At 42.6% G+C, this 12736-nt stretch overlaps 1 protein-coding gene across 9 annotated transcripts in view; it reads right to left on the minus strand.

Annotated features, from left to right (window-relative positions):
• The window catches only part of MTMR1 (myotubularin related protein 1), a 56853-nt gene that overhangs the window by 32373 nt on the left and 11744 nt on the right, over window positions 1-12736 (minus strand). The window contains exons 3-7 of one of the 9 annotated variants that reach the window (XM_047715833.1): window positions 9226-9249; window positions 8609-8635; window positions 7052-7102; window positions 3035-3110; window positions 363-457 (exon numbers count right to left, since the gene is read on the minus strand). In XM_047715833.1, coding sequence (XP_047571789.1) covers window positions 363-457; window positions 3035-3110; window positions 7052-7102; window positions 8609-8635; window positions 9226-9249 — 273 coding nt within the window. Of the gene's footprint in view, window positions 1-362; window positions 458-683; window positions 720-802; window positions 940-3034; window positions 3111-7048; window positions 7103-8608; window positions 8636-9225; window positions 9250-12736 lie in introns of those variants that run through there. The other 8 variants (XM_047715832.1, XM_047715836.1, XM_047715834.1 and 5 more) reach the window with 8 other exon arrangements.

Raw genomic sequence — 12736 nt, forward strand, 5'->3', positions numbered from 1 at the left:
GGCCTATCAGTGTCAGTCAGCAGAGCTTTCATATCTTTCATATTTGAAGTCTTCTCTGGGTGAAAACACACATTTATTTCACATTTCCCCTTTGTCCCAACTACAGAACCGAAGTCTGATTTATAACATGCTTTATGAAGCTGATGTCAAGACTACAATTAAACTCCTCCCACGTGATTTAAGTGCAACTTTAATAGCACTTTTTTCTAGATGCAAAATCTATTTCCAAATGTGTACATCTTAAAACTCACCCCATGGTTCTCTCAGAGTGATGGGATTTGAGGGTTCTTTCTGCTTTCTTCTTTATCATTGACTGTGTTCTAAAGTGATTTTAAAAATAAAATACCCCTCTAAAAACTTACCCTCTCTACATTCTTGAAGTACATCTTGAAGTCCGTCACGGTCAGGGTTCCACTTACTGCGCCCATAAATGGGCAGATGTACATAACGTCTTTCACTGAAAGAAAAAAAAATCCAAGTAGCAACTTCTGCCAGACTTGTGTGTCAATGAATCTTGAGTTTCCAAATATAGACACTTGTGATTCCAGTTTTCTAGGAGTTTTACATTTTTTAATCACATTAAATAAAGACACAGGTAGTCTTCTAAGAAAACTGGGTTTTGTAAAACAATTCTGATTTGCTACTTAGTGGGGTCTTAAGTAAAGGGCTTCATAATAACTTACATTTTGTCATTGTTTTCCAGGTAGTTAACATTTTCCCTGCGCAATAAATTCATCATGTTCAAAAATACAGTAATCAAACTCTGAAGACCCTCGGCTGCCCCTAAGGAAAGCGAACGCACCTCCAAACCACCTCGGGGGCATGGAAAACGACTTCTCTGCTTCCAACTCCTTATCAGCCTCCATGTCAATTTTCATTTTCTTATTGTTAATATCAACATATTTAGTATCACTATCAACCATGTACGAGCGTCCAGTGCGAGTTAAGAAGCTCCCCCCATCACAAAGATGCCACAGCTCCGCCGTCTTCTCTAAGTGCCACCACACCGGAATAGCGGGAGTGCGTACAGCTATCGGGGATTCCGAGAGGGACGACTAAAGGCCCTACAGTTGTCATCCAGCCAAGTTCTCAAAACACTTCCATTAAACTTTTCTATAGTTCAGTATGTACCAAGCAGCTTCTATTGCTGGGGTTCTAGGGAGAACCGGGCACAGTTCCTGCTCATAAGAAGCCAAGCCCTAGGAGAGGCACCACACAGAAAATCACCATTGTAGGCTAGCCTCACAAATGCTAACGTAACCCTGTGGGCACAGTAAGAGCTCAGAAAAGGACCCACTTAGCTCAGCAGGGAAGCAGAGGGGTGAGGCAGGATGGGGAGGAAGAAGCCGGGAGGACAGAGCGCAGAGTTGTGGGAGATTAGTATGGATGGGTCAAAGGGTGCAGCAAGGATGACAGGACCTGAGACCAGGGAAGACTGATTCGTGAAGGTTCACAGCAGCTTTGTTTGCAATAGCCAACAAGTAGAAGCGGCCCAAATATCTACCAACAGATGAATGCGTAAGCAAACTGTAGTGTAGCCACACTACAGGACACTGTTCAGCAGGAAAAAGGAATGACTGTTGACCCATTTCACAACATGGATATCAAAATAATCATGCGGAGTGGAAGGACCTAGACAAAAGAAGAAAACACTCAATGATTACACTTCTATAACACTGTAGAAAATATAAATTAGTTAGAAAAGAAAGAAAGGAAAGAGGAAGGTAAGAAAGAAAGAAAGAAAGAAAGAAAGAAAGAAAGAAAGAAAGAAAGAAAGAAAGAAAAAGTTTCAAGACCACCGGTGGGATAAGCAGGGTCCAGAGCCACAGACCAGGATACTCAGTAGCAGTATCGTTTGGAGGCCCTGGGAGAGCCCAGCTACTCAAACATTCTTTTTTTTTAAAGATTTATTTATTTCAGAGAGTGAGAGAGCAAGGTTGGGGGAGAGGGACAAGCAGACTCTGCTCTGAGCCTGACATGGGGCTCAATCTCATGACCCTAAAATCACAACCGTGAGATCACAACCCAAGCCGAAACCAACAGTCAGATGTTTAACCGACTATGCCACCCAGGTGCCCCTCAAACATTCCCAACACGAGATGATTGTACTGAGACCAAGCACACATCTTTGGGAGGGAGCCATGAGGGTAGAAGGCAACACTGTGTCTAGTGAACCAGACTGGCCAGCCCAAGCCCCGCAGTGGTGAGATGAAAAGGTCACACCCAGCTGCCCTCCCGTCTGCTCACAGTGTGGTAGACTACCTGGGAAATGCCTGGCGGTCCAGAGGGGATGGGGGTACTCTACTCGTGCCACTGCCCTTACAGCGCAGAGTAGGAACACATGCTCTTTCTCTTGTGCTCCCACTGTACTTTCTAGAATCTCATAAGCCACCGAAATTCTTTTGCCAAGTTCTCAAAACTGTTATTAAGATGTGACGTGGATCTTCTGTCAATATATTCTTATAGCGAAGGATTCCAACGAAGCATCACATTACAACGAAGTTGTGCATTACAATGAAGTTGCAACGAAGCACTACGTTACAGTGAGTCTAACCAGCCTTCAGTTCCTCAGGAAAAGTCGGGCCCCTCTTCTGTTGGTGATGCGACCAAACACTCCACTGGAACTTAGAGTGGCTCTATGTAGTCTCTACCTCTTAAGGTCATGATGACATTAAGAAGAATGAACAGGGGGCACCTGGGTGGCTCAGTGGGTTAAAGCCTCTGCCTTCTGCTCAGGTCATGATCCCAGGGTCCTGGGATCGAGCCCCACATTGGGCTCTCTGCTCTGCAGGGAGCCTGCTTCCTCCCCTCTTTCTCTTTGCCGGCCTCTCTGCCTACTTGCGATTTCTCTCTCTCTGTCAAATGAATAAAATCTTAAAAAAAAAAAAAAAAGAAGAATGAACAGACCTAGTCCACTTGTCCCCTCATTAAATTGGTTGGGCTGATCTCCAGCACATACCTCACCCACGCTCGCAAGTAAAATGCCATTTCGTTTTATGGCTCTCAATACGCACAGTGTACTCGTTAAACTTACCAGTGGCCTTGATGGATTCTCCTGGAAAAAGTGGCGTTTCTTCCATCTGTGCCAGCTTATTTCCATCTCTTAGGGCCTAGCAAAAAACCAAACAGGAGTAAATCTCACTTTCCTACTGCATACCTGGGAAGAACTGTGGTGTTCTGTGCTTTTGCTACATGGCTACAGAAGCGTGCAAACTCGATGCCCCCTCCCCCTACAAGACAATCTCAAAGCTCAGCATCACAGGACACCATGCTGCATTTTCTAGCAAATTGTTACACATATTTAAATCCACAGTTAGAAAGCATTAATACAGAAATGGCTTGACATGACAGATAGATACTGTAATCACCATACAGACAGCTATTACAAGTTGCCTACAGAATTTGGAAGGTCAGAAAAAGGTTACCTTCTGAGCATGAAACGAACACAGGTGAAATCAACATTAGACGGAGATGCTTAGCTGGCTGTAAGCACTGTCTGGTGTGGGAAACCCCAAATTCTAATGGAAGTAGCCAGAGAGGGGTCTCAATGGCAGTGACATTCTAAGGAAAGCCCTAGGCTTCTGTGCTGCGCGTGCGCACAAAGCGTCAGGGCGGGGGGGGGGGGGGGGGGGGGGGGGGGGGGCTCATCAGCGGGCGTCCCCTCCAGGCCACGAGAGACGGTGCTCTGGTCTGGCCGACAGGAGTGCGCCCATCACTACTGTGGCGCAGGGTGTGTTCCTCGGGCTTCCCCCAGACCAATTCGCTCTGCGCCGAGTCCACGCTCACCAAGCAAATCGCTGATGACTTCTCAGGTTTCCTGGCTACAATGATACCAGGAAAACGATGTCTTGGATGGCTGCAGAGACACACGCCCACACTTGCAAGTGTCCAGACTGGCCCTGCTGCCCAGTAGCCAGCTTCCTGTGAGTTCCGTTGGATATAGTGCCAGATAGCTCAGGAGAGCTGAGAAAATGGCGTGCGAACCACAAAGTTACGGAGCCTGAACTTGGGGCCTATTCCAAGTTACTGCCACCCTGTGACATGCTGCCAAGGAAACTGGTCACTTTCTCCTCGGCATCTTTGACATCATGTGTCACGAATAAGAATAAGGTGTTCAAAACCCCAGCAATTCCCAAGCTGTTTCATAGAGCATTAGATTCCCAAGAGATGTGAATAGGTCTTTTTTTGGGGGGGTCAAATTTGGATAATGCTGGGTGAAAGAAAAGCTAAACTGTGGTTTGTTTTCTCATTATAGTGAGAAAAAGTCTGTAGCATATTCATGGACACCAAATCAGCAAGAGGGCGCTAGAGTACGCCACATTTCCCATTCCGATTTGATCAGGCCTGCTTTCTCCAGAAAATAATTAACATCGAGAGGCCACTTGTGTTTGGCAGAAAACAGGTCAGATAATACTATGTTTTCATAATATTTTGTGAAGCAAAATATTTAAAACAGATTAGAATTTATAATTCTAAATTACTGAACATGGTAACTCTAGATTATTGAAAATTCAAAACTAATTTTTTGCATAGTTACAAGAAGAATACTCCAATATGTTTTGTTAATGGGACTTAGAGGTCAATTTAAAAACCCTATATATTGGGGCGCCTGGGTGGCTCAGTGGGTTAAAGCCTCTGCCTTCGGCTCAGGTCATGATCCCAGGGTCCTGGGATCGAGCCCCGCATCAGGCTCTCTGCTCAGCAGGGAGCCTGCTTCCCTTCCTCTCTCTGCCTGCCTCTCTGCCTACCTGTGATCTCTGTCTGTCAAATAAATAAATAAAATCTTAAAAAAAATAAAAAATAAAAAAATAAAATAATAAAATAAAAACCCTATATATCATAGTTTTATCATTGTTATAAAACAAAGAAAGGAAAAAGGTCAAAATACGAAAAGCAAATTCCATGCTAAATGTTGGTTGGGGTATGTCTGTTCTACAGGGAGGGTACAAAATGATGTGGTCCATCCTCCTTATCAAGATACGTGATTAAATAATACAGATTAAGGGTTCATTGTTACCTCTGAACAATTTTATTCAGTTTGATGTTTTGGTCCAGATTGGTTTTTAAAACACTTCAGCCAAAATTTTTAGGGACATAGAGAACCGTTAAGGGTCAAAGGAGAATTATTAATGGATTCATTTTTATACTCATATCTCATTTGGAAACATCTTTTATCAATAAAGCATAAGCCAATATTTATACTTCTAAATGTCCAGTTTTAGATATACTAACAACATCACCAACCTCAGAAGCTTTGAAGTTCTGCTTTCTTTTGCCTGAACCAGTGAATAATTTTATAATATAGTTACAAAGTGAGAAAGCTAGTTCAATCAATATCTCAGTTTACAGTTACTTCAAATATTATATCATTTAAGCTTATTTTAGTGGTTAAATATTATCATATATAGACCTAAATTCCTTAAGTTATATTTAAAAATAAATGGGGATAGGTTATTTCAAGATATATGCATTAAAGCAAGCTGTTCTAATCAACTGAGCCTGAAGGGGAGCAGGGAGAGAAGAGGGGGGTGGAATGCGAGTCCCTTTAAGCTTTACAGTGAGCCACATCAAACACTCTCAAGTCCTCAACACAGGACGGGAGACACCAGTGACTGGGACCATTCTGAGAATGTATAGGGCTCTGAAGACTGAAGCTGAAGATCAAACATGTCTCTTCTTTTCTGATAGTCATGTTAAATTTGGCTTGAAATATCTGTGCATTTATATGAGGCATGAATGTGCTGGTGAGACACAGTGAGACAAACCTTTCACTAATCATAATTTAATCTGGGACATGCTTTAGAAGTGATGGAAAAGCAACTATCAGAACAAAACAAATGATCCCACTGCTTCTGATTTTGGCAGAAAACTTTGATTTTGTACAGGAAACACATTTAGCATAGGAATTCAAGAGAACGGTTTCTAAAGGCTCGTTATTTTATAAGTACAGTAGATTCCCTTAATAAAGCTGGTTGTTAGGAAATGGGACTCACACTTGTGCTACATTAAACTTTGACTGCAACTACCAAGTTGCACAAGACATGATTTGACCCTTGATTTATCCAACCCATGTACAGTATAATCAAAGAATGGAGTATTCTTGTGGACAAAATTTGATCTCATGAACACACCCATTCCTCTTGGTGTCTCTGCTCCACGTGTTGCCCAGTTGAGGAATTCCCTGTGGAGATCTCATCCAAACCCTGTTCCAGTGACCCTGAAAGCCCAATGAAAGGCCCAGCAGCTCCGTGAATCTGTCCCCGAGGACTCCAGCCCACCAGATGGCCCTGGCCTCTCTGCTACTTTCCTCATCATGAATCAAAGCTGCTGGGTGGACAGTTTCTGTAATGGCGGCATGCCAAAAACAGTGGTTTTCAAACTAGGCTCTCCAAGGTGCTTCCAGGGTCACCAAAGGAGGGTGGGCTGGGCAAAGGCACAGCTGAGCATGGGGGTCGCTGGCCACGCTTCCCTGGAGCTGCTCTTCTAAGTGCTTTCACATGTGGAGATTCTAACTAAGCTTTGAAGAAAGTTCTGCTGCTTTGAAAGACTCCAGAGGGTCTTGAGGAACTGAGCAAAGAGTAAGCACTCAGGAATCTTGATGCATGGTTTTTTTTCTTCTGATTAGTAAATATAAACCATACGGACTCATTCTGCAAATACCTACAAGGTACCAGGTACTACATTGGGCATCGACGATGCAAATTTGAATAAAGCCAAGTCTGCACCCTCAAGGAGCACCCTTAGCATATGCATCTGTCCCCTCTCAATCTCTACAAAGGCATTTCAGAGTCCTAGTGTGACCAAGACTCCGTACCTCACAGCTGACCCTATCTGGGAAGACTGAGAAGCACAGATGAACAAATTTCTGGTTGACAAAATGTTGGATAAACCAATTTTTGCAAATAATGTCATAACGGAATCTACCAAACTTGGACAGGAGAGCACTACTGTAGTGGAAAAGCATTTGCTTATCATCTAGAAATCTAGTATGAAATGGCTTCTAAATGCATGATCTGTAGCTACAAACAGATGAACACGTAGAACTTGCCACCTGATCAGCTTCGGCTTCAGAAGGGTAGCCATTGTGTTCTTCCTGAATCTCCTGCACAGCACCAGGTGCACGGACAAGAAAAGGCAAAGAGGAGAAAGAGAAAACACGTGCAAACAGACAGGTGAAAGGACAGAAGTTCTTTTTTAAAGAGACACTAAGCATGTAAAAGTTGACACACTTTTCACGGCTTTGCAAATCACAACATTTTCCCCCTTGGAGTTAAGGAAATAACGTGTTGGCCATCTATAGCATCCTCGGCCTAAAATGGAGTATCTAGTCTGTGTTTGTGTTGGGGCAGAAAAATGAAAGCAAACAAACATCATGGATTTCAAAGAATGTATGGTCTTTTCTAAATCAAGCAATACTATAGCATATGGCAAAGAAACAAAATAACAGACACATAATATGCTCATAGAACATAAAGCACCCCATGGTAACTAAGTAAAGGGCAAAACCAAGCCAAAATACAAAGGCAGTCCATTGACATGGATTTTAAACGCAGTAAGTACTCTCATACTCTACAGAACTATTGTTCGGGGCTCAAGTCCACTAGTATTAACAAGCTTTCCACGCACATGCGCATGCACACATCACATGCTGGAGACATACATATACATACAGTCTGTAAATTAGTGCTAAACAAATGTGCTTTATGAATCAAGACTGTATTAAAGGTTTCTAATTACAGTATCAATGTGCTTCAAAGAAACAGCTAAAAGGTCACATATCTTTAAGTGTTCCCAATCTCTTTAAAGGTATCCTGTGCTTAATTTAACCTCTTCAGAGAATCAATTCATTTCTGAAACTTTAAAAATTGGACTTTTGGTTCAGCAGGTGGTACAAAGAACATAAATGCTGAAGACAACAAGATGATAACCCCTTTTAAAAGTTCTATCAGCTCTCTGGGGCTGCAAATATTAAAATCTGGCATAGATACATTTTTTTTCTTCATGAAACTTTGGTTCCCACAACTATATTTCTTAAAAAGGCAATCAGTGAAGAAGTAGCAAAGCTTTAAAAGAACTTACTATTCTTACCTTTCATTTTACCAATATGGTGAGATACATTGTCATGATTTATCATCAGATTGGCCAACTACAAAGTTGGTACTGCTACCCTTCAAAGGAGGGTAATTTTTAAAATGCAACGGTTTTTGAAATTTTCATTTTCTTAAATACAAAGAAAATGGAATCATTCTTTGATAAAAATTTTGAAGAACAGAAAAATGAATGACTAAAATGACAAAAAGCCACACAGTAGTTTGAAGTCCATGCAAATGGGAAGTCAAACACTGATATTTAACAATGTGAATCAGTGAAAGAAAATGATTCTCACGAGCAAAAGGAAACATGGTGAAAACAAAGATTAAACAGAGATAAAGCAACTGGGATGACAAGAATTTGATTTTTTTTTTTTTTTACTACTTCGCTGGCTTCAGTATGATTAACCATTTTAAACGCAAGTCATTATTCTGTTAAGATCCACATTATTTTCATTGAATGGCTATCGGTTCATTCTCAAACATCTGACGCTCAGGTTCAAACGCATGCACATTACCAATCTTTGTCTCGCTTTATGCATATTCTGAATAAAGGGAAGGAAAGTCATGAGGAAAAAGCAAGCGACAATCCACTTCTCGTAAAAGCTACATCTGTATTTTAAGAAATACTAATTGGGACTGATTCTGCTAAATTTATCCTCAAGACTAGCACTTCTGCCCTTCAGAGTCAGCATGCAGACAGAAAGGTGACTTGGACTGAGAATTAGAGAGGACGGACAGCAAATCACCACTTTGCTGCTGCTGTTAAATTCTTTAGCATGAGTTACATAGTAAGCAAGGTGAAAAGAGGACTCTGCGGGCCTGGCCATAAGAGCCCCTGCCGGGAATCTCCACTCGGTTAGAACTCGTGCAACCCAACAAAAGTCGGAACTGCACTCTGGCAACAATGTTAGCATCCTGCCCTCACACACACCGGCTTTCACGGCACATAAAAACACCGGAACAAACAAAGCGTTTCTAGTGAACACTTAAAGCTATGACACAGCAGGCCAAGTTGATCCGAGTGACTCATAAACCCAGTGAGAAGGTAAAGAACACTAAGTCGACCAAGTGTTCATCAAGCACAGAGACACACAAGTAGGAGGTCCATGTGCGGAAAGCCACATATCCTTACCCTTATATCAGGCCTCCTGAAAACCTGTTAGTTAAAACACAGAACATCATCATCATGGACACATCACTATTGACCCGTGAAAGATGCTGTTAAGCTCACCAGCCCATCCCAATGGAACAGACTAATTCTCTCACTAAACCAACCTGATCAATCCTAACACATTTGCCCTCTAAGTTTTGATCACTATTGAATCAATCTTAACACATTTGTCCTGTAATTCTCAGTCAAGTCTCTGATGTGGAGAAACTTATTGCCCTTAGGCTAAGACAAACTACATTATTTTAAACACAAACCCCTTCTGTCAAGTACCATTCTAAGCCATTGTGAACAGACTGTGTTTGAGAAGTTCAGTTGTGTGTCTGTTTGGAATACTGAATGCATTTTCCCCATAGAAACAATGACACAAAACGGCGGTTCTGCTCCCAAACCAGCCCACAGAGACAAAACAAAAACAGAACCCAAAAACCACAAAAGCCCCCACACTTGACCCAGAGCACAGCTCAGCTGTTGGTGCTAATGGTATCATAAACCCCAGTTAACCATAAATCTTAAGCTGATTTCTGTAGAAATTATATTTCCAACTCACGCTCAGGACACCAAAATGAAACTCTGCGCTGTGGCCATCAGGCCGCAGAGAGAAGGGTGCCTGCCCCTCACCCTACAAACAGGGAAGAGGCAGCTGCAGGTGGGAAGAGGTAGCTGGCTCTGCTGGGAGGGGAGGGGAAGAGAGGGGAAGCCAAGCTTTATTAACCCTTAATTAAGCCTGTGACTTCTACTCGAACACACAGTGTATGCACTGGTGAAGCTCTGGCGGGAGAAAACACTCAGAGAATGGATGGAAAGCAAGGAAGATGTGAACATCTGTTCCCCAGTCCCCAAGCAGAAATCCTACCACCTAACCACTATAGGTTCTATGGGAAACAGATCATAAAAAAAAAAAAAAAAAAATCAGCAGAGGTTCCAATTATTAGCTTTATAGTTTTACTCAAGATAGATAACATCATATGAATACAAGGCTATTGACTTCAAAGAACATCATTGTATCATCATTAAAATATCCACTGACGTAATGGGGTGCCTGGGTGGCTCAGTGGGTTAAAATATCCACTGACTTAAAAAAGGTTCTGAAATAATTGATGATACTATAGCTCAGACACCTAAAGCCCATAAATTCCTAAACATAAACTAAACTAACAAACCTAAACCTGCCTTTTTTTTTTTTTTTTGCAGGAGGGGGCAATGGGTATGTTTATCCTCTTGATCGTGGCGATTAAGAGGTGAATACCTATCAAAATGAATACTTTAAATATGTGAATTACACCTTGGGAAAGTTGTACAAAGTCAAGAAATACATGCCTATGTGAGTAACCAGCACAAAATGGGGCAGAGATGGCAATGCAGACTCCAGAGGGAAGGTCTCCCGCTCCAAGCATGTTCCCTCCCTAGTGAATGGTTCCATGTGTACAGTGCGAGTAGCACAGAGGAAAACAGTAAATTTTTTCCCAGACAAGCGCCAAGATCTAAATTTGTATACAAGTTTGCATTGGGGTTAAAACTCCCTTCCTCTGCTCTCAGGCCCCTCTCAAAATGTCCCTTGGGGCCCCCCGCACCAAAGAGGCGAGGGCTCCCGCCGACCACTCTCTCTCTGTGAGGGGGTCGCTGTGCTCTTCCTTGCCTCTCTGGGCTCTCCGGGCCCCGCATGAGCGCACCAGGACAGTACGGCTGGTCTCCGGGCCGGTGGCGGGTCGGCCTGTGAGCCCTGCCCTGAGGAAGAGGCCGCGGGTGTCCACGGCTGCCTCTGGGAAAGTGTGTTTAACTCAGGGCCCACTGTGGCCTTACACCTAAGCCAGGCCCTCCAAGCCAGCTTTGACCAATAACTGCGGTCTAACTCCGTTTGGCTCCTGTCTTAATTCTTCATAAGGTAATAGGTGACACCACAGAACCTCCAACGGCCTGGAAGGATTTCGGAAGCTTTCAAACGCAGCCAGTGCCTGTGGGACAAAGACCAGCAAGCAGCTGTGTTGAAGGTGTCGTGCTAGGTGCTTCACACGAGTCATCTCAACGCTCGGACCCTCGCCACCGGAAGGAGATACTATTATGCCCTGTGACAGAGGGTTGCACTGGCGCACAGAGCCCAGAGAGGCTAAGGCAAATAAGTATCAGTCTTTTATAAGTGACCTGTTTAGAGCTTATGCATCTAAGAGGCTTTTTTTTTTTTCTTATTTAAGAAAAGACTGCGATAGTGAAGTAAGAACACCACTGTTTTCTTATTTCAGGGGTGAGGCCTACAAATAATTTTGCTGTAGCTATCGGACCGCAACAAAACGAGCTAAAAAGAAGGGGTATGTACCCTGCTCTGAAGAGCGAACTGTTGGCTCAAATCATTCCTCTTGCTGTTGGTGTCTTAATAACCAGAATTCTACCTAATGTGGTGGTCACTGTTTGGCTAAAGTCACAGGCCCCGGCAGGTGAAGATAAATCTTAACTAGTCTTCAAAATATAACCCCGGTCTTCGGGACTGGTCACACCTGAATCTTGCCCAACCCCCTTTGTCAAACTCTTGCCTACAACAGTCACTTTCCACTCTCTGAAGCCCTCCGGGAAAGGTGATGAAGCTGTTCGTGTTTAATTCCACGCTCGATGAAACATGTTGGCCCCAACTCCCACTCAGGAAAGAGACGAGGATATTTGTAATAGAACTAGTAAACTGAGATCTGATAACTGTTGATATCCTTTCTTTAACAAAATTCTACCATCTTTACTGTCATAACTTTGTTTCGTTAAATAATACTTCTGATGTATCATGAGTTTTAGATGTATTCATCAAGATTTATTTTACATGCAACATAGAATCATTCAGCAGTCTAAAAAAATCTTGACTTTTTTTAAAAACTAAATTTTAATTTTGAGATAATTGTAGATTCACAGGCAATTGTAAGAAATAATAGAGATTCCACGTACCATGTCATTCAGCTTCCCTAATGGCAGCATATTACAGAACAATGCCAGCACCAGGAAACTGACACTGATACAATCAAGATGCAGAACAACGTCATCACCAGGAGGACCCCACTGTCACCCTTCTATAGCCGCATCAGCTTCCCTCACTGCCCCTCCCCTTCTTAGCCCCTGGCAACCAGTAATCTGTTCATGACTGTGATTTTATCATTTGAAGACTGTTACATAAATGGAATCATATAGTACATGACCTTTGCTGAGTGGCGTTTTTGGCTCAGTGTTAATTCCCTTAAGACCCATCCAATTCTTTTCTCTGTCCTCTCTATTCTGCTATTGAACCCATTCACTGAGGTTCTTTTTTTTTTTAATCCCAGTTACTATATTTCTCAGTTTTAAAGTTTCCATTTGGTTCTTCTATCTCCTATCTCTTGGCTGAAACTTTCCTATTTCTTTTCTCTCGCTTCCTCTGTCTTCATTGGTTCGAGCATATTTTTAATTGTTTGAAGCAATTTTCTGATGGCTTCTTTAAAATCATTTTCACAGAACTCTCACA

This window comes from Lutra lutra, chromosome X (genome assembly GCF_902655055.1).
Source record: "Lutra lutra chromosome X, mLutLut1.2, whole genome shotgun sequence".
Classification (NCBI taxonomy): Eukaryota; Metazoa; Chordata; class Mammalia; order Carnivora; family Mustelidae; genus Lutra; species Lutra lutra.